Genomic DNA, 22,873 nt, shown 5'->3' with positions numbered 1-22,873 from the left:
AGGGATCCCTCTCCTTAACTATGACACAGGGAGATGAGAGCATTGGGCTCCCCCACTTATAATTTGAGGTAGGAGGATAGGTGTACTCCGACAACATCCTGCCCACTCGGTCACTCAGGAGTAGTGATGACAGAGTGCACAGTTGTCATACCCCTATCCACTCGGTCTCACCATCGTGTGTGAGATGGTTGATTGACGTCAGGGGTAACTATGTCATTTGTATCATATGCATGAATTGCATTTATTGCTTGTGATTGCTGCATATTGGATGCTGCATTTCTGTGGTTGCATATAATTGACATGCATATAGGAGACATGATGAGTTTGATCTGATGACCTTTATGTCAGGATAGGAGACCCAGGTGAGTACAGTTATTCCCTATCTTTTAGTTTTGCATTTCTAGTTATTGTCCAGGAGACTGTACTGCATGATTATTAGTATTGGTTATATTTTACTATGCATGCCAGCTTGATACCCGCTGAGTCGTTGAACTCACACTGTTGCTTTATTTTTCTATTTCAAGTTGAAGCCGTCAGGAGATTCAAGTCGCTAATCCCCACTAGGAGTCGAGATGGTTATCTATTTTCGGACTTATGTTTCCTTGTTAGTGAACTACATACTTGTGATGTGTGTGTTTTGTACTCTTGGATTTTATATCGCGATCGGGTATGCTGCCTATGTTTTCCGTTGCGAAGGTTTTTCGTTGTAGTGGTGTAGATTTTTATTAAACTGCGTAGTTGTGATTGTCAATTAGAGGATGTACTATATAAACTGCGTGGTTATTTGTTTATTTTATTGTATATGTTCCGGTCGTGTTGGTCAAGGATCGAGGGGCCTTGAGGATTTGTAGATAAGTTTTAGATTGTCACTCGTATAGAGGAGATGTTATCGAAATTTATTTTGATAGGGACTTTCTCGGGACATGACATGTAGTCTGTAATTATTGATGAGAAACAAGTTGTTCCTGTATTTGAAATTTTATTACTTTGAAATGTTGTTTTATCATGTAATCAACTTGATGCAGCAAAATTCAAAAGTTATGTTTACTCTCTCTTATTATTAATTGCACGTTTTGTTATAAAAATATGTTTGGTAGCATTAACTTTTTTATTGTTATATAGTCAAAATTAAAAAATGTGGGTCATGAATATCATTGATTATATTAAATATAAGCTATTTTATAAATGTGTTGATGTAATTGTTATAGAAGGTCAAATTGTATCAATATATTCAAAAGTAAAAGTGTATCATATTTTTTTTTATGGATCATATTAGAAAGTTTAGATTGATAAAGTATTTATAATAAAAAAAGTGAACATAATTCGATTGATGAAATATTTTTTTAAAAAAATGTAATAGAAAGTACAATTGATTGGTTATCTAAGTTCATAGTGTTTTTTTACAAAGTTACTGATTTTATCATATACTTTTTTAAGAAAGAAATCATGTTATTAAGTGAATTTATATGACTAGTTTGGATTATTTTCTCTTATTAGATGAATTATTATTTTGATTAAGTGCGGCGTTGATGGTTACATTATCTATGGTATTATAATTGCATGGTATGTGTATATAAGATTGTAAGTGTATGAGGTTATTATCATACCCTAACAACAACGTGCGATTGAACATTGCAGATGTTATTATTTGCAATGCACAGATGCTACTGTGGATGTTATTATCCGCAGTGTACGGCTGGGTGGTGCGATTAAGTGCATCCGCAGTGCTCGATCGTGCGCTCCGGATAATAGCATTTGCAATGCTCAATCACACGTTGCAAATGCAATTAACAATAACACGCAGTGTTCACTATCAATGTTTTATGATTTTTAATAACTTGAAGTTGTGTAATATGAAATACATGCTACGAAAAGTCAAATTTATTATAGTAATCTCGAAATACATGGAGAACGTAAAGGTATAACTATAACTCTATACAAGATCGCTCTCTCTCATGAGTGCATGTATGCACACACAACTATCTCGACTCCGCTACTCCACTTTCATTTTCTCCTAGCCTCGGTGCTAACTTGAGTGTCGGAATAATCATCTCGAGTTCAACCTCGACACTTATTCTAATCTTTTGCTGAGTGCCTGTAAACTCTTCTCGTGGCCTCCTCACTATTATGTCACTTGTAATCTTCTCCTTGACGATTACTTTTCGCTGACTCATCAGATTAAGTGGCATGAAGTAGGAAAGTAGTCCCCTCGGGGCGGTGCGATGGTTAAAATATGGGGTGTTGCTACATGAGGTCTTGGGGTCGAAACTCGGCATGACGGAGCATGATGACCTCTCCCATGTCTTGGTCATTTACACTAATGGCTAGTAGCCACCCGTGATTTACCTCCTCTGTGTTGGGCTAGAGACGGATTAACGGAAGCGCTGGGGATGAACGAATCATCTTTTGTCACATGAAATAAGAAAGTATACTCTTTGTTTTTGAACTCTTCTCTCGAGGATAATAACCAGTATAGGAGAATAACATTAGCATCTTTGTTGCAAAGAAAGAGTTGTAAATTCTATAAATTAGCTTCTTTTGTTTTTCTTAGGGCAACGGTGTAGTGAAGGGTGTCTTTTTAATTTTTTAAGTACTTAAGGACCGAGTAGTAAATTAATAGATGAATTTTTTTCAATGAATGATTAATCTAAAAGTGCTAAATTGATGAGTTATCTGTTGAGAGCACTTCTTAATTTATCTTAATGGCAAATAAGAAATTTTAATAGGATTAGATTGAATTAGTTGGCACAAGTTAGATATTGGATGCCAACTTTAAAAAGTTTCTATTATTTATTGATCTTATTTACCATTTTAAAAATCACGTACGTACTATAGTACTGCTTTAAATTATGCATGATAGTAATAAGATTGTCCGAGCATGCCTTCCCGGTGCCTGGACTTTGCCACTTTGATAGTAACAAAGACTCTGGTATTCAATTTGGAGATGAAATTCTCATACAGAAACATGGGAAACAATATTTCTCAAACTCCATTTTTCACTCGGGCACCGCCATCTCAACTCTCCAGGCGGCTCTCTCGTTTATTTTCGTTTCTGAATCGACTAAGTAAACTCAAAGGACAAGTGCAGGAATACAAATCAAACGCGCGCATTCAATCGTACGAACTAATTAAGGCACTGCTTCCCACGAACTGAAATCGATGATATCCTCGGCCGCCTCCACGGGTCGCTGGCGGCGGCTTCTCTCACCGTCTAGGAGAAGATCCGGGCTGGCGGAGTCAGCCGCCAAGCTGAGGCCGTGGCGGAGGCGGCGTGGTCGTCGAGTCGGGTAGGAAATGTTGGGGCGCGGGCCGGGGTTGGCGAATCGGCGGCGGTGCAGCGCGCACTTGCAGTTACGGTGGTAGGGGCGCTGGTCGATGTCGGAGCACCTGGCCTGGATGCAGCCCTCGAAGATGCAGCGGAGCAGCGAGTTTGCTCCGGCGGCCATCATTTCTGGGTGCGCTGCTTCTGCCGCCGCTCGGCCTCTGTGTTTCGACGATGTTTTGGTTTCTGGCCTCGGATGCTATTTATAGTGTTCTCGAGCGGTGGATTAATTTAATTGATTGGATTTGAGATGATGGCGAAGGCATTTGCGGCTCGTAATTGTTTAATTAATTGGCTTAGAGATTTCCGTGGCGTGAGTTGAAGGCAACAAGAGAGCAGAGCATTGCACTAGCCACTAGAGTGAGTCTTGGATGTGCAGGAGAGTGAAAAACAAAGAGAAGTTAGTGAGGGAAGATTTGCCCTGGTTATCATCGATCGACTTTTAATCGGTAATGCTGATGCGACTTATATTTTCATAATCCTTTTTATTTTGAATTCCTTAATTCATATCAAGGATTTAAAGATGGTATATCATACATAGATTATACTCTTAAAGAAATAATTTGTCAGTCTCTTCAACACGATAAGAACAAAAGATAGATAATGCATTAACTTTCCTTTTACCTATATTTGTAAAAGGGAGAAAATTTTAGTAGCAATATCCAATGGTGTATGAGTAGGCAGATGTTTATAATCAATAATTTTTCTTGTTTACTGTTTCAAACTTATCTTTTCAATGAAAAAAATTATCAACTTAACTTAATTCTTATAATACGAAAAATATTTTTTTAAAAATTATCATAAAATATATTGAATAACCATTTATCAAATGAAAATGGAGAACTTGAGACCCATTTTCCCCTGATAAAATGACACTTCAGTGTCGTTGGCCAAGATGTATATTTAAAGCATTGGATCAGTTTACATTACAGGTGTAAGAGCACGTATTACAATGGTCTCATCCTCTTCAATATTCATTCGTCTATTTGTTCAAGAACATCTGTAAGTCATCCTCCAAGAACTAATTGTGCTCCTCAATTTAGAAAGACTTGCTCTGCATATATAAATCAGCAAAGCGAGATCATCAGAAAGGAAAAGTGTCAGCCTAATGCTCATTTTAGGACATTATCACAGCAAAAAGGAACCTTCTTCTACTGGAACGTCTGTTGATGTCTCCTGTGATTCTTGCATCTGAAACTTGAATATGCTTTTCTGAGGTCTCTTGTGTAACCTGCAAAAATCCATAATAGTCTGCCAAGATGTACTTCTCAAATAACAACTAAAAAGCACTCACATTGTTTTCTTCCAGTAACTCAAGCTTTAGAGATTCCAAGCTATTTGGTGAATCTACAAAAACGCCACCATTTTCTTCAGAAATCCCCATAGGTTCCATGTCTAAGTCAATTAATTGATCAAGCTTCTGGAATTTCTCCATGCACGGTAGGATAGGGTCTTCTTCTGCGGCATCGTGATAAATCAAGTTGTTCATGGAATTCTCATTTGTTGGCTCTATCCCATGATGACCCGATGACTGGACATTTCTATTGCCGAAACGTCCATTTTTCAACCCAAAGAACAAAAAGAAAATGGCAAGCAATTTCATAACGAAATTGCCAACAGCTCCCATCGCTAGCGCAAGGAATTTTGATAATGAAGACTTTGGGTTGGAATCGTTTATCAAGCAATCTGCAAAAAGTTCATTGGTTATACATATTGCCACAGAAAATTTTTTATCAAGAGAAATAAGATGCAATGCCAGAAACAAACTTAAAATTGCGTAGCTGTAAAGCTCACATCTCTAGCAAAGAGACTTGAAATATGGGTAGATATGCTAGGAAAATATATATAGATACGATTTCGGTTTAGCAAACTAACAATTATCAAAAATATTTTAACAATTTAAATTTTATATTAAATATTTATATCAACAAATAATACTTATAGCTAGTAGATTATCAATTAAAGAGCCCATGTGTAATTCACTATCATATGCAGAATTTCAATTATTTAGTAAGGGTAAATCATATGTACACTCCGGTAGTTTATTGATATTCAATGAACAACTTTTCTTTTTTTAAAAAAAAATATCCACTATAATAATTCTTCAAATGATTATTTGTGCATCATCTGCAGTTTATTGTTATTCTATGTAGTTTTTTATGCACCCTTGATGTAGCCGCATATTGCCACATAGAGATAAAATGCATGTAGTTGACTTTGGATAGATGTGACTCAGAGCATATTCTTATTGTTGTTGTAGAGGGTTCAAGCACTACCTAGTCAAAACACTAGCCCTAGATTTGACCATATCCATGAGTAGCCAATGTATAAGTGCATAGTTACCAAGAACCAAAACTGATAGCGTGATTAGCTTTCAATAGTCACCAAGCACGAGGTGAAAGACACTTGCAAAGCATACACTAATCTGTGACCAGTATGCAACATAAAAAGCATTTGACAAATATCAATGAAACTTCAAAGAATTAAACCTACAAACATCGGGATGAAAACAATGTTCATCAGAGTGAAAAATGATGTACCTTCAAATTTATCACACATTATTGTTTCACCATCTGAGTTGTTGGAAGGAACGTCTTCACGTATCTCGTTTTCTATGCCCTGGCGACAATGACAGAGTGAAATAATAATTTGTAGAACTTTAGCATTAATAATCATGTGCACATCGAGAAAATAAGACCCATAAACTAATAATTCCTTATTTAATGCATCACTCTGTAGTCACATGACATGACTTATTTTACTGCCATCTCACTGATATTAAATATTTGTTTAAATTTTGGCATCAGGCATTAATGCAAGATAGCTTCTACATCAAGTACCAGCAATAAAGAGTTTTAAAAAAATAAAAAAGAAAAGAATAAAGAATTTTAAAAGCTGGATACTGGTTGGAGAAACTCAGGAAAGGAGTAGGAAATCCAGAGGAACGAACATTGAGATTGACATTAGAAGGGGAAAAAAACTCTCTTGAGAGGCACCAAATGTTATTGATGCTTCTAGAGTTGGAATTGAGTTGATTATTTTGTAGCAGCAAAGGGTCAAAGGGATTCAATTCACAGATGACCGTGAACAAATGGCTCTACTATCGCATCATATATTGTCGTCTCCAAGTCAGTAGTTCTGTTGGAATATAAAATTCATAGATAATCTGACAACTAGAGGTTTCAGAAAATGTGAATCTCTTTAGGTTTGTGCATGGTGTTTCAAAATACAAGGCTACTCTTCCAAATACAATGGTTTCATTGAGGTCTTTATATTGTTATAGACTTGCAGCAGCATTTACTCTCTCGATTCTGCGGATCCCTTTATTCTCCCTAGCAGGATAAAAGCCAAAACACTCCTCCCAGTGCAAAGATAAAAAAAAAATATATCCAAGAAAGTTTTCTAAAGTGAATTTTTGAATAATAGTTAATGGACAGGTGATCCTTGTAGATAGCAACTACCAACAAATAAGCATCCGTGTTAACTTAGTTTCATTATCAAGATCATTAAGACACAACTAACTTTCTGCCCGGGAATTAATTATTACTAGAATTGATGCCTGACACCTTCGAATAGCACTAGAGAAACCTTCACACACATTTTAGTGAGCTTTGTTGATTATTTAAAGCTAGGAAATAATCTTAATGAAGTGAGAATAGATCTTTATATATTTACTAAAATTGAGACAAAATAAACGGCAATTTAAGTATTATAAAATTGTTTCATTGTCCTATGTTTGACCTCTACACTCAACCTAGAAACTATGGTTTTCTAGTATTATATATATATATATAATACTTTATTGTAACTCTACTAAACAACCATGGAGAATAAATTCGTAGTTAGATCCCTACATATTTATATTTGAGTATTTGACAATTTCAACCTTCTATTCTAACAATCAGATGATGTTCATGATACTAATTGCACTCTTGCTGATACCACTTTACTACAATGGTGGTAATACTGGGCTGTCATGTCATGTCACACACAGCCACACACGGATTAGATCCTGAAGCTAAGAGCCTAGTTACTTGTTAATTGTAGTCTTCTCCTTAAGCATCTTACTATTGTTAGAGATAATGGAAAGAAATGATTAAACAAAGGACGCTAGATTTAAGTTCAACCAAATTCTTTGAAGGAGCAGAAAGATGGAAAAGCATAAACTATTGGTAACTTTCTAGTTAGAAACACCTGGATTATAAACATTGAACTTCTTTTAAGCTTGGGCGTCTATCATAGAGTATGATTCAAAAAGTGAAACGGTCAGGAACAAGCACATAAACGTCCATCAAACTGTTACCACATGAAAAAAAAAATCCTTTGTGCAAGAATGATGCTCAAGTACACAAATGTTTAGTGCAGCATTAACTTTGCCTTTGTTACTTGTAGTACACATGTTTATGTTAGCTAAACAATCGCATGCAGAAGTTAGAATTTCAGACATAAACAATCAATGCAATCATAGAATGCAGAGAGCTGGTTAAAGATGACTAACATTTTCATGAACCGGAGTTGACTGGGTAGCAAATTGTAGAACGGATCCAGTATGAGAGACTGATTCTTTATATGACTTCTCATTCATGTTGGACTTTTTAAACATTCTCACCTGCAATTATGATTACATCCTTCAAAATTAACATAGCTGATCTGCCTATAAGAATGGAATTTATACCCCGCCTAAGATAACATAGTTCCTAACCTGCTGATTCAATTTCTCACCATACAATACATTACCTCTGCTACTTGGACTCATCTGTTTGGCTTCCTGAACTAACTGGAATAAAATAAAGCAACATTGAAGACTGAGCATAAGAAATTTATTCTTCTAACTTAAAGACAAATAGAAAAATTTCTATGCTGACATTTATAATCTCAGGCTCACTCCATGGTCCTCTATTGGATCGAAGACATCCACCCTTATCAGAACAAGTGCAAGATCCACCAAGAAACTCAGGTAGTTCACTGTCATCAATAACAAGGAAGTAGATAGCAATAGTTGAGATCATCAAACCACAGGGCCTTTTGTACGCATGACTAAATTCACAAAAAACTGAATATGTAAACCTCATCTCAATGCATTCAAGTAACGTATTTTGATATCGTTCTCCTAACACCTGCAAAATTAGATGAAAGTGTAAACTTGGTGCATAAGATTATAGGTTTTATACATCAACAGACTACCACAATCTTGGCTGCTGTTCGTGGATCAATTATGCCCTTTATAGTATTCCAAAGTAATCTGAAACCACTACCGGCATTTATAACAAACAACTTGTATAATATCTGCCAAAATATAGGAAGAAACACGTTGATTTGGTTATGCCAAACTGTGACATAATAATTACTTATGTATAAGGACTGACAGGTATCACCTCAGGGTAATTGTCAGTGTCGATTTTCTGGATCTGAACAACAACATCACGAGCTAATTTGCCAACACTAATCCAGTTCTACATAATAAATTTGTCAGCAAACTGCACTGACATGAATAGTGTGAGCTCAAATTCAAATATTAAAGTAAAAAAAAGAACCACATACCACTCCTTGTACATCTAAAATTGTTATCATCATATCAATGTGTCTTTGGGTTGCAACAGAACAGGCTGGGAACTTCTCAGTAAGCATCTTCTCTATGCACTGAACATGGTACTTAAGAAATCTTTCAACAGTTGTGACGGCCAGAAGTCTGTTGGATTCAACTTTCCCAAGTCTTTCTATATATAGGGGTCTTCCATCTTTATCAACACCATGGAAACCGTGTGGATAATAATGGAGGACTTCGTCGAGTTCATCAAATACAAAATCCTAAGTAAACTTAATCTGTTAGAAAATGGAAGGCATAATAACCTTTTGAAACATTGGTAAACTCTAAACTCAAATTATCACTCTTCAAATATCAAACAATGTATATGTGAGTTTTTAACCTTGTCGTTCTCATATCCAATGCAGTGTGGTGACATCTCGTAGTGAAAGATAAAAAAAACAAGTATATACGAGGTTTATGAGATTTATATTCCAAACCAAGTTTCTGTTGGAATTATTTCCAACTATGAATTTATTTTAATGTGCTTTGTGGTTGTCAAATGTCATTTTTAAGACAGAATTATCAATCAAATAACAAGTGGAACACATTTTAATTAAGGGCAAGGTTTGTTCTATTTCATTCAGATTTCCCCATGAGTGGTTTAGCATTTGAACCACAAGTACTCATAACATTGATATAGGTATGCAAGACTTTGTAATAAGTCTAAAACTCAAAATTCTACATAGCACGTTTATAGGTTAAATCCAGAATTTATACCATGTAGCTTGGCACATTACTTCACTGATAATATCTAAAGCCCAATGTGGGACTTCCAGTCAAAAGCCTAGAGAACTTTAGAGCCTTAAGGGAAAAAAAAGTTCAAAACCATGCCAAGCTGTAAATCATTAGTGGAAGCTCTTGACTGTGCTCATTACTTTTGCTACAAGAAAGTAGGAAAGGAAAATGTACATTAGCTAATCTCACATGAATGATAGTATCAGCACCAAAGTTGATCCTCCACTGGAGCATCTCAGACCACATATGAGTAGCTTTTTCAATATTGAACCCTCGTGCCTTTAGAAATCTGGAAATGATAAGTCAAAGGTTCAAAAGAAAATGTGTAGCATGATAAATCATAATCTTACACTAAAATTAGATGCATTTGATAGATCATTCTGGCATCCTTAAGTGTGTTCAATCCTTGAGAAGCAATAAGAGTTGATGAGTAGGTGGTTAATAGATTCGAATGAAAAACCACATGTAATTAAGTCATGATCAATTGGTCTAGATGCTTTAAGGCCTGAGTGTGAACTTGTCCAAGTAGGATTAACCAACTATTGAGAGGAATGAAAAATTATATTATGTCACACAGTCCTCCTCAAGCTATAATATAAATGGTATCTATATCCAGCTTATTATGTAAATTAAACAAGATCTCACAGAAGAAAAAGATAAAATGAACTGAGACATGATAACAATGAAAATGAAAATGAAAATGCCAAAACTAGCACAACAACCTTGCATTGATGATTGGTTGAGGTTTATGGCGATCTTCTTCCTTTTACTTCCCTTCAAATTTAATGAATTGTGGATTTTGAAGTTTGTGAGGAAGAAATGATAATAGCCCTAGTGGGATAAGGCTTGGTTGTTGTTGTTGTTGTTGAGGATGAAATCATAACTTGTGAGATGTTGCCAAATGAAATAAATAAATCAGGATTCCAACATCTAAGACTTAATATTGAGAGAAAATGAGCAAATGTGGAGAGACAACGACAACAAATGGTTTTCATAGACTAAAAAGAGTTTATGATAATAACCAAGAACACAATCACACTTGGACCGAATTTGGCTTCAAATGTTGTGAGCTTACTTCGAACCATATTAAATTGATTTTGTTCCTTTTACTGTGATTGTGTTATTCAACCTTAAGAGATGAAGATCCCACAACATGGACATGTGGTGGAGGTAATTCTACATTTTTAAAGCACAAGATAATATCTACATGATCTGAGACAATAAGTTGTAGCAAGTGGTGAACAGGTGGTATTAGAGGAATGTGATCCCAACAAAGTTGTTAGATCTTAGAGTATTACATCTAGCATTTCATTCTATGTCGAGCAATCAAACATGATATCCCATGATGTGTACCATATTCCAATTAGCCAACCAGGCACATGTGGCTTTATTTCCACCTTAGCCAATTGGCCAAGGACCTCTGGTTCAAGAGTCGACCTTCGACCAGGTCAACATGTCGGCATCTCATAAAGACAAATGGGTATTACTCAGAGCTCCCTGAACTCTCCCCTCCAAATGTGCAGAAGTTCCCTAAGTTATCCTTCAACTACTCAAAGCTTCTTGAGCTCTTCTCCGATTACTCAGCAAGCTCCCCTCTCTAATGCTCAAGCTCTCCCCAATCGAATTCTCTTCTCTGAGTTCTCCTAAACTCTCAATGCTACTCTCTAATCCATCCTCAAGTATGTATCTCCATATTGCCTATCTTTGCATTCCCAAACATGGCTCCCCACAAATATTAGCCTTATCCGAGTATGGTTTCCCATGTCATCTGTTGGACTCGTCAATTTGGGTTGGGTCCATCGGGTTGGGCCATCCCGCCAAACAATTTAAGCAGGTTGGGTTGAAATGTTATCAACCTATTTTAAGATGGATTCAGGCGGGCTCACGGGCCCAAGCGGGCAGGCCGGCCTATGGAGGGCTCGGCTTAACTTGCAGATTGAGAATTTTTTTTCCCAAATTCAAAATTAAAGTGGAAAACTTAATGGCTCGTGAGCTTGACCCGCCTAATTTCCAACCCAAACTTAAATTTTCAATCTTTTCTATATATATATTTTTTTGGCAGGCTCGTCGGTTGGTCCACCTAATCCGCGATCCGCCTTGGGTTGGGTTGGGGATTTCCCAACCCACCCCACCTCGCCCCACATATGATGGATTTTTGACAGTCTGGCCCGCTGTGCCATGGGTTTTGTTATTATAGGTCAAACCCATAGGCCATTCCCAAGAATGGCTTCTCACCTACCTTTATCTATAAATACTCATAGGTATATCCACAGGAAAAGAGGTTTGCATTCTTAAACAACTCTCTATCATTTTTTTATTTCTTTTACAATTCACTCTTGTGTAACTTAAGCATCATAAGGATTCCCTCATACGCTCTTCCTTGTGTGCTCAGGTTAGAAGTCTACTTCTTCATCTTAGTGATTTCCACCTCAAAAGTCTCCACATCATCCAACCTTCATCTCACAGTCATCCATTTCAATATTTCACCTTAGCAGCAAAGTTCCACCATATCAAAACATAAATTATTTATAAAGATGACAAGGACTTTAATAAACATTATAGGGGTTTTAGAGGTGTGATAGGAGATCTAGTTTCTCTTTATGACAATTAAGAATGAGAGATCTATTGATACAATAGGACTTGTGTATTGCAAATAGTGTGGTTTATATGATGATCAATCACGCTATAACACAAAGTATCATGCAAATGTTAGGGGAGTGTTACATGGCTAATAATGCCACTAACAAGATCCATCTTAGGAGGTTATATGCACCATATGGTAAAAACAAAAACATGATAAAGCATCTAAACATATTTTAAGGTCCTATGTATGAGTTGATCAAGGTTAGAGAAAAGATCTCAAGTATCAACTTGGTACAAACTTTTACTACTTCACAATTTGATTTATTTGAACCCTTTTACGAAGATTCTCCTAATTGGCAAGAGAATCAAGATGACTTTCAAAGATGTGACTAATAATATAATTGCATATGTTGCTTAAGAAGGAGATTTATTATTTCATATTCAAGTAGGAGTTCACTAGTTACACAAAGTGGGGACAAGAAGGGGCAATCACATAGGTACGGATCTCAACAATGTAAACTTAGATCCAAGTTTTTGAGAATATCTAATGTTATAGGTGCAAGGCATATTACTAAAGGACAGATGAAAATGAGAATCAAGGCAATATACAAATAATCAATGAACAATATGTTATTGTTCTTGCACCCCAGTGGAAGAAAACACACATTTTACTGTTTGACATTTAGATTTAGCTTGTTGTGTATACTTGGTTAGACTATAAATTTGGGAGATGACTCAAAGGTGGAGGTCAAGAGCAATGGAAGAATCAAGAAGAGTTTATGTGGTAGGGCAACATTTAAGCAGGTGGACTTTATTCTAAAGATAAGGAAGGATCTAATTTTAATAAATATATTAGATTTAGATAAATACAATTAGGAAATTATAAACTAATTAGGGTATCTTGTGACACAAAAATCATGGTAGGAAAGTTGTACATAGGATGTATGAGGTAGGTAATGAGTACAAAGACTCAATGCACCTCAACACAATAAACGAACAAAAGAACAGATTTTCTAATTATCTATGGATGAAGTGGTTCAAGAGATTTCCTTTATGACAAGTAGATCAATACATATGGGGTTGGGTGAGGTAAAGTTAGGACATGGATCATGACTTTAGTATATATAGTGATAGAGTAATCCAAGAGGAATATGACTATTCTGGAGCATCACCTTGGAGCACTAGATAGAGCATCATTTCACCAATAATTCTATAGGTTGTTGAGTTGTTGGTTTAATGACCTAACTCGTGGCTTAACGCTTCCAAGTGTGTCACACAAACTTAACTGGCTCAATTTAGGGCTAGTTCATCAATAAATTATGTTTTAGGATTATTCTATATGATTGTTAACATAACATAACACAAGTAACAATTGAAATTTTGATGGATTGTTGGTTTTCTTACATGTGGAGCATTTCAAAAGCTAGAGAGCATGGGGTGTGTATAGAGGTTGTGGAATACCATATTACTTGTTGAGAGGAGGATTTCCCTTTCAAGGAGAGCGTTTAGAATCTACACGGGCTAAAAATGAATTTTTTTCATATTTTCTCCATCTATGATGGAGCATTAACTGGATTGAAAGGGTTTTTATAAAAGGTATGGAAAACAATTTATCTGGTTTTATGTCTAATATTATATAGGTTTGAATTATCTCCATGGAGTCGGATTACGACAAACCACATTAAATTGTCCTTGTTCCTTTTTGTGTCTTCACGCTAAATTACCACGGGAGAAGAACGTTCTGTTGGAGATGATTTTATGTTCTGGAGATACTGAATTGGATTAGAGGATGTTTTGGGAAGGTGGATTTTGGCAAGGGATATTAGACCTATCTCCATCTCCAACAAGTGATCTCAGAACACTTGAAATCCTAACAATATTCTAACACCACCTTGAGTGGCTGAATTAAGAGGCTGCAAAATCCTCCAATGCATTTGCAATAATTCAACGCAAATGTTATTCTCACCGACATCACTCGCACCTCAAATATCTCCAATTGCAGCAAACTTATCGCATTCAAGCACCTAATTGTTCTATCATCCGTTCACAACATATATCAATGGTCAGACCTGATACTTGCATTGAAAATTTGAATAAAATCCAAAAAAAAAAATCATCGAAGTGAATTCCAACGATAGATTCGTTCAAGAAATATGATTTGAATGGTGGGAGGAGCTAGAGCAATCGAAACTGACCGCATCAAGGTGGGGTAATCGTCGTGGCGAGGCGGAAGCAGATTCTGTTCGATCAAGGCAGTCCGGAAGGCCTCCATACATTCCGAATAATCTTCATCTTCCTCCTCCTCCTCCTCTGTGATGGTGGCTGGCAGCTCGGGCCTTTTCCCTCCTCCCCTCCTCCTCACACCATCAGGGGTGCTGCCCCTCGACGAGAAAGAGAACATTGCGCGGACCATCTCTGGATCTCCCTTCGCTCCCGGTTCCCTGATCCTTCGCTTTCTTCTCGAGCGTTCCCCCAAATAGAAATAAGATTCGAGGAGGTGGGAAGGAAGCGGTGACGGTGGAGGTGGCGAATGTTTAATATTCTATTCTAGTTCGAATTGAATTGCAGCGTAGGTACCAATGGCGTGACCGCACGTGAGAGAGAAAAAAAACCAGTGGTGATTGGTGATCACGCTAGAAGTGGGGCTGTAAAAATGGATCTGACCGTCAATTCGATCCGAGTCGGGTTGAAAGTTTTCAAATTGGGAATTTTTTTTATTGGTTTAGATTTGGATTAGGTTCGAATTGAAATTTTCTGAATCTTTTAGAATTAAATTATATTTTATTTTTAAAATTAAAATATTTTATAAATATAAATAATAATGTTAATATAATAATAATAAAATATTTAAAAAATGAACAATTATCAAAAATATATAAAAAAAATATTTCAAGTTGGATGAATTATTCAGATGGGTTCAAATTTAGGATTTTAAATTTGGGTCGGGTCTAAATTAATATATTTTTATAATATTTTTTACTTCAATTTTATCTGAATCCATCCGATTATCCAAACACAGATACTATTAGAGCAATCGTCCATATATATAATTTTCACTATATTAACCCCTCGAGTAATAAATTAAGGAACAAGTGTATTATTAAAGATTTTTCTTTTAATGGGTAGTAGACTAAGAATAGATAGACATCTATGTGCACTTCTCTATTATTATGATGGTCGATGAAAAAATTTTATGATTGAATTGACCATCCATCAGATTCAATATTACTTAGACCTAATTAATTTTTATAACTGTGCCAACCCGTAAGAGTTAATTGGCACCAGTTCGGATCCTCTGGACCAGTTTCCCCTGGACCATCTTGGACCATAAAACTCCATTTAAAAGGTTATCACGTGCATTGCGCGTGTACGTGGAAACACAACTCATGCAAAAACATGCCCAAACGCGAAGCCCTAACCTCTCGCCATCTTCCACCTCCGTGATCCGTCGGCGCCATCTTCCACCTCGCCCAATCACTAACCTCTCGCCATCTTCCACCTCCGCTGTCCGTCGGCGCCATCTTCCACCTCGCCCAAGCCCTAACCTCTCTCCATCTTCCACCTCCGCTGTTTGTCAACGCCATCGTCCAACTCGCCCACAAATTTCAGAGCCCTAACCCCCTCCCCGACGGCCTCCAGCGTCCCCGACTCACGCAGAGACCCACCGCGATCCGACGGCGACGACGACCAACCCTGCCTGCGACCGACGACGGCCCAAGCTCTGCCGTCGTTTCTGCATGAGTTCAACTGTTGGTGTGAACAACTTTGAGATTTCCTTTAATTCCTCCTTATTTAATAGTTTGAGTTCCAGATTTACAATTTCCCCAAACCAAAAGGCAAATCACCAATCTTAACGCAAAACCAAAAGATAGATTATTATAACTTGAACAAATTGGAAATTCTTGCAGAAAATAGAACATAGTTACAATTTTAGTTCATTTTAATGTTGAATTTGTTCATTTAATGTTGAATTTGTTCATTTTAATTCCCCAGCATGCACGCACACTGTTGGTTCATCTGTCGATGTGAGCACTTTTAGCTTTCTTTTTCATCTAATATACTTAACTACGTGTTTCAGAGCTTATTTCAGAGTGGAACAGATTGGACTTTGAAGTTATAATAATTGCTTAGGCATAATAACAGATTGGAACTTTGAAGTTATTGTTGGTGCAACCTTAGGTTAAGGTTGACCTGGTTGACCTGACTCGAGTTGATCTGACTCGAGTTGTATTTTGATGTTTGACTTAGGAAGATTGTTGGTGCAACCTTAGGTCAAGGTTGACCTAGTTGAGTTGCATGTTGATGTTTGACACTCGTGAGAGAGTTCTATTCTTGATGTGAGACAAGAATAGATGGTTGGGAGATTATTGGTGCAACCCTAGGTCAAGGTTGACCTGGTTGACCTGAAAAGTCCAAGTATGGAGACTTGGCACTGGAAAAGTCCAAGCAGGGAGCTTGACACGCGAAAAGTCCAAGTATGGAGACTTGGCACTGGAGAAGTCCAAGCAGGGAGCTTGGCACGGAAAAAGTCCTGGTGAGTGAAGCCAGGCAGTGGGAAAGTCCTAACTGGGATGTTAGGCAGTGTGAAAACCCTAGTGAGTGAAGCTAGGTGAAAGACCTGGTGAGTGAACCCAGGCAAGAGAAAATCCAGATGGATCAGGGATGATCGGACTTCTGGTGTTGGAAAGTCCAAGTAGGTCAAGGGAGTGATCGGATACTTGGCACGAAGAGGAAAATCCAGATGGATCAGGGATGATCGGACATCTGGTGTGGAAAAGTCTAAGTGGGTCAAAGGGATTGACCGGACACTTAGCAAGGAGTGCTAGCAGGTCAAGGGAGTGACCGGATGCTAGGCATGATGTACCAACAGGTCAAGGTTGACCGGATGTTGGTGTGGAAGCCTTAGGTTTAGGGCTGAGAAGTTTGGATCGGGCTGCAGACCGATCCAATGATACATGGGTCATCTGATCGGTCTGGTGACCGATCAGTGACCGATCAGTATGCTACTGATGGTTATCTGATCGGTCTGGAGACCGATCAGAAGGAGATCAGATGGACCGATCAGGATGTTTCCTGATCGGTCCATGGACCGATCAGGGACGGAACAGAAGCGAAGGCTTCTTCCCTGATCGGTCTGCAGACCGATCAGGATGTTGCCTGATCGGTCCACAGACCGATCAGGGTTCTAGCCGTTGTGACGCAACGGCTAGTTTCTTAGCTGTTTCTTCTTCGCAAGTATAAGGAGCCGAGGCTATCTTCTGTGCAAATTCACTCTTTCATTTTTCCTCCTTAGAACTTCTGTTCTGCTGCTGAAGTTTCAGCTTCGACTGAGCTTTGTTGAGCTCACAGCTTTTTTTCTGGCTTGCTGTTGCATTCGTCCGTGAAGTTGTTGCTTCCAGGACTTCAGTCGATGACAAGAAGGCAAGCTTGTATTGTTACATTCATTGTATTTACTTCTTGTATTCCTTGTATTCTATCTTGCTGTTGCGAGTTATTGTGGCGAGGTTTCTCCACCCACAAGGAGTATCTATTAGCCGGGTTTCCGGGGACTCATCCACCGACGGATTGGTAGGCTTCGTCCACCTTACGGACACGCCGAGGAGTAGGAGTTCATCTCCGAACCTCGTTATATGGTTTGTCTTTCTTCTCTTGTTTTCTGTCTACGTTGTATTTCCGCTGCACTAACCTAATCGTAGGAAGAAACGAGAAAGATTGGGGTCGGCTATTCACACCCCCCTCTCTAGCCGAGTACGAACGATTCCAACAAGTGGTATCAGAGCAAGGTCGCTCTTCATCGGATTCACACCCGTGGGAGCACAAGCTAGAGATGGATCAATTTGGAGAAGACATCACCATTCCACCCTTCTACAACGACAACTTCACATATTGGAAGGTAAGGATGATGTATTTTCTTAGGACTAATATGTGGAACTGGTTTTGTGTACAAGAAGGGTTTACTCCTCCAATGGATAAAGAAGGAGAGCCTCTAGAGAAGAACAAGTGGACGAAGGAACAAGTCCACCAATCCACGATCAACAATGAGGTAACTAAAACAATTGAATTTTCATTACCTACTAATGTTTTGTGTAAGATAGGTAAATACAACAATGCCAAGGAGTTGTGGGATAACTTGGCCAAGTACCATGAGGAGAGCTCCACTTCAAGCCATGAAGAGGAGCCTAGTGAGCCAAGTAGCTCACATCATGGAGGGAGCGAATTGGGAGTTGAGGGCTACTCAACATCCAAGGAAGAAGAGGAGGAGAGTTCCTCTTGTTCAAGTTCGGAGCAAGAAGAAGAAGCTTCTACCTCCGGGAGGGATGAAGAAGAGAGCATCCATCCATCCTCAACCCTAGGTAACTCAAACACTTTAAGTTCAAGTAAATTGCATATAATGTGTTTTGAGTGTAGGGAATTTGGACATTACAAGAGTAAATGTCCAAAGAAGACTAAGAAGACTCCACCGGCGCCAAAGATCAAGGAAGCCGGAGTCCCGACATGCAAGAGCAAGAAGCACGTGGTGTGCTTCCAATGCAAGCAACGGGGACACTATAGGAGTCAATGTCCAAGGGGGAGGCAACCTCACAAGGACAAGAGGCCAAACACGTGTAAAGGGGGAGCTAAGGCAAACCCTAAGGTAACATTTAAAGCCCATTCTTGCAATTCTAGTAGGATGCATGCTAGTAGTCTTATTGCCATTGTCAATAATGATAAGCATGTTAACACTAGAAATCGATACATGTGTTTAGGAGCCAAGCATGTTAGCCTAGATAAGAACAATTCTAGAAATGCTAACCCTAGAATTAACTCATCTAAGGCTAAGGAAAATCTAGATAGAAATCCCAAATCATCTAGACACATGCCTAGGAATACCTCAAGGAAAAATGATAAATCAAAACTTGAGGTATTAGAGAAAGAAAACCAAGTCTTGAGGTCAAGACTTGATTCTCTAGAAAAGGCTCTTAAGGATTTGACTCTAGGGTTTAGGGGTCAAAAACCCAAGTCAAAGGACAAGAGAGGTTTGGGTCACAAACCTAAGTCCCAAGTGGTCAAGCCCACCTATCATAATGTTCCATTCGATTATGGAACAAAATCTAGGGCTAGGAAGACCACCACCAAGGTCACAAGGGGAGTCACCCCTAGAGTTGATCTTGATGAGTCCCAAATGACCAAGGCTTTAAAGTCTAAGAGGGTCATTAGGAGGGTTGCTAGGGAAGTTATCCATAGTGAATATTTAGTGAACCCAATGAGCTCAAATAGGTATTGGGTTCCTAGGAGCATCTTCTCTACCCCATAAATGGGTTAGAGAGTGTCGACTCCAATAAGAAGGGTAGTTAACCCAACTTTGAGGAAATTGACACTCAAGGAGCATTTTCAAGGTTTTGTGAACCTTTGAAAATGAAATGGAATTATTATTTACTCCTTGGAAGAGTAAAATGTGCCATTATGGAAAAGAATGATTTTAATTGGCACAATTTGGGAAAATCTAGAGAACTCTCGAGGAAAAATGAAACATGCCAAGTTTTGAGGATAAATTTGATCTTTAAGTGGCATGAATTAATCTAGAGTTCAAGAAGTGTCAAAATTAGGATTCTGGCATTTTAGGGCAATCAAGGGTTAAATTTTAGATTAGCAAAGTGGTTAAGGATACTTAGATAGGTAATCTAGGTATATTTATTTATGCTAAATCTTGCCATGATTGTTTGCCCTCACATGTCATGACATCATGTTTAGTTTTATTATCATTTGAAATGTCATGATAATGCTTAGGCTAGTTTATATGTCATGCTTTATTTAAGTTTTCAAACCTTATGCCATGACATCATGACATTGGCACATGTTTTTACTTATGATATCATTATATGCCATGTCATCATCTCTTGCATTATAATCAATGAAATTGATTTAAGGACAAACATATAATTTGATATTGAGATCAAATTGGTGTTTAGAAAATGCATGAGAACTTAGCCTAAGTTGACCTTAATCCATATCTCACATCAAATTGACTTGAATGTGGTTTGATACACCTTAGATGTGTGTGAGATATTAGGATCATGAGTTAGGATCAAGGTGCATAGTCCTTGTACCTAGATGACCCTAATTCAAGAAATTAAGGATCATAGGGAAAGCTTGTGTACAAGTCATGTACATCTAGCCCTAAGATTATGGTCCTAAATTCAAATGGTTTTAAAAGCATTTTAAAATTGATTTGAAAAACCTTGATGAAGCTTTCCTAGTGATAGCATTCATCATTGAACATTGTGATACAAAGTTGAGTTAAACTTGAACTATTTCAAAGTTTTTGAACTTTGTATCAAGATTGAAAAATGGAAACTATTTTCATAGAAAACTATTTTTCCTTGATAGTGTATGATATGAGGAATGTGTCCTCAAAGTTTCATAATTTTCTGTAATTTTTTGTGAGTTTCTGAACTTCTCCCGGGGAAAAAATTAGAAATCTCTGATTTCAGAGGCTGGATCGGTCACCGGGCCGATCCAGGGAAGGCCTGATCGGTCTGGTGACCGATCAGTGATGATCCAGTGCGATCAGTGAAGCGTGGATCGGTCTGGGGACCGATCCATGGGGGACCGATCAGTGCGTGCCAGTTTCTGATTTTCAGCAAGTGTCTGAAATTTCAGTTTTTGGGAGTGAGTTTCGGGTTTCTAAAGGTTTGAAACTCTCCAAGACATTGTTGGTGCAATGGTCAAGGGGGAGTTGACCTTTAGGGGGAGTTTTACCTATTAGTCAAGGGGGAGTTGACTTTTAGGGGGAGTTTTTACTCCTAAAGACTTGAGTGATGTGGGATTATCACTAAGTTGATTGTTGAATTTAGTTTCAAGGGGGAAATTAAGGGTTTCAATGAAAGGTATGGGACTTTCATTAGGAAGAAACTCTTGACCTTGATTCCCTCTTTTTGATGTGTGTTAAAAAGGGGGAGAGATGTTCCAAAGGGGGAGAGTGTTGGAGAATGGGAAAATGTTCTAGATAATGTTCAAGGAAGAACATTGAAGAACATTGGGAAACCTAAGTTAGGTTATCGGATTAACCTAACTTGATTATGGTTTTGTCAAACATCAAAAAGGGGGAGATTGTTGGTGCAACCTTAGGTCAAGGTTGACCTGATTGACCTGACTCGAGTTGATCTGACTCGAGTTGTATTTTGATGTTTGACTTAGGAAGATTGTCGGTGCAACCTTAGGTCAAGGTTAACCTAGTTGAGTTGCATGTTGATGTTTGACACTCGTGAGAGAGTTCTATTCTTGATGTGAGACAAGAATAGATGGTTGGGAGATTATTGGTGCAACCCTAGGTCAAGGTTGACCTGGTTGACCTGAAAAGTCCAAGTATGGAGACTTGGCACTGGAAAAGTCCAAGCAGGGAGCTTGGCACGCGAAAAGTCCAAGTATGGAGACTTGGCACTGGAGAAGTCCAAGCAGGGAGCTTGGCACGGAAAAAGTCCTGGTGAGTGAAGCCAGGCAGTGGGAAAGTCCTAACTGGGATGTTAGGCAGTGTGAAAACCCTAGTGAGTGAAGCTAGGTGAAAGTCCTGGTGAGTGAACCCAGGCAAGAGAAAATCCAGATGGATCAGGGATGATCGGACTTCTGGTGTTGGAAAGTCCAAGTAGGTCAAGGGAGTGATCGGATACTTGGCACGAAGAGGAAAATCCAGATGGATCAGGGATGATCGGACATCTGGTGTGGAAAAGTCTAAGTGGGTCAAAGGGATTAACCAGACACTTAGCAGGGAGTGCTAGCAGGTCAAGGGAGTGACTGGATGCTAGGCATGATGTACCAACAGGTCAAGGTTGACCGGATGTTGGTGTGGAAGCCTTAGGTTTAGGGCTGAGAAGTTTGGATCGGGCTGCAGACCGATCCATGGGTCATCCGATCGGTCCGGTGACCGATCAGGCGTGCTGAATCGGATGTTATCTGATCGGTCCGGAGACCGATCGGCGAGTGGCAAACTAGCAGAGAAGAGAAGCCCGATCGGTCTACGGACCGATCAGGGATTCTGATCGGTCCATGGACCGATCGGGGACGCGGGGAAGCTTCTTCCCGATCGGCCACGTCCACCTTGCAGATCCACAGACCGATCAGGGTTCTAGCCGTTGTGACGCAACGGCTAGTTTCTTAGCTGTTTCTTCTTCGCAAGTATAAGGAGCCGAGGCTATCTTCTGTGCAAATTCACTCTTTCATTTTTCCTCCTTAGAACTTCTGTTCTGCTGCTGAAGTTTCAGCTTCGACTGAGCTTTGTTGAGCTCACTTCCGAAGCCCCGCGTGAGCTTCTTTCGGCTGAGCTGCTTGTTGGCATTCGTCCGTGAAGTTGTTGCTTCCAGGACTTCAGTCGACGACAAGAAGGCAAGCTTGTATTGTTACATTCATTGTATTTACTTCTTGTATTCCTTGTATTCTATCTTGCTGTTGCGAGTTATTGTGGCGAGGTTTCTCCACCCACAAGGAGTATCTATTAACCGGGTTTCCGAGGACTCATCCACCGACGGATTGGTAGGCTTCGTCCACCTTACGGACACGCCGAGGAGTAGGAGTTCATCTCCGAACCTCGTTATATGGTTTGTCTTTCTTCTCCTGTTTTCTGTCTACGTTGTATTTCCGCTGCACTAACCTAATCATAGGAAGAAACGAGA

At 38.7% G+C, this 22,873-nt stretch overlaps 1 protein-coding gene across 4 annotated transcripts; it reads right to left on the bottom strand.

Moving 5' to 3' along the window:
- Positions 1-4,184: 4,184 nt before the first annotated feature.
- On the bottom strand, positions 4,185-14,733 carry LOC122028658 (phosphatidylinositol/phosphatidylcholine transfer protein SFH9-like). 4 transcript variants are annotated; one of them, XM_042587500.1, is made up of 13 exons: positions 14,423-14,733; positions 9,819-9,933; positions 8,864-9,130; positions 8,698-8,775; positions 8,507-8,608; positions 8,390-8,439; positions 8,188-8,287; positions 8,025-8,099; positions 7,821-7,931; positions 5,863-5,941; positions 4,617-5,008; positions 4,468-4,553; positions 4,185-4,376 (listed from the first exon to the last, which is right to left on the bottom strand). In XM_042587500.1, exons 1-13 carry the CDS (start codon positions 14,638-14,640, stop codon positions 4,313-4,315), a joined length of 1,737 nt encoding a protein of 578 aa, XP_042443434.1. In that variant the 5' UTR covers positions 14,641-14,733; the 3' UTR covers positions 4,185-4,312. The 4 variants fall into 4 exon arrangements, with proteins under 4 accessions (XP_042443434.1, XP_042443435.1, XP_042443437.1 ...); XM_042587501.1 differs by having other exon boundaries at positions 9,834-9,933; XM_042587503.1 differs by having other exon boundaries at positions 9,819-9,923; positions 14,423-14,640.
- Between the last annotated feature and the right edge of the window lie 8,140 nt (positions 14,734-22,873).

This window comes from Zingiber officinale, chromosome 10B, assembly GCF_018446385.1.
Source record: "Zingiber officinale cultivar Zhangliang chromosome 10B, Zo_v1.1, whole genome shotgun sequence".
Taxonomy (NCBI): domain Eukaryota; kingdom Viridiplantae; phylum Streptophyta; class Magnoliopsida; order Zingiberales; family Zingiberaceae; genus Zingiber; species Zingiber officinale.
Note: the sequence above shows the minus strand (reverse complement) of the source record. Positions and strands in the feature narration are given on the sequence as shown.

Excerpts from the sequence above, each read along its gene's own strand:
- LOC122028658 (XM_042587500.1), bottom strand. The coding sequence starts at position 14,640 with ATGGTCCGCGCAATGTTCTCTTTCTCGTCGAGGGGCAGCACCCCTGAT. Across the intron at positions 8,776-8,863 it reads TTTTAGATGTACAAGGAGTG|AACTGGATTAGTGTTGGCAA; the intron begins GTATGTGGTTCT and ends TTTATTATGTAG. Across the intron at positions 5,942-7,820 it reads CAACTCCGGTTCATGAAAAT|GGCATAGAAAACGAGATACG; the intron begins GTTAGTCATCTT and ends CATTGTCGCCAG.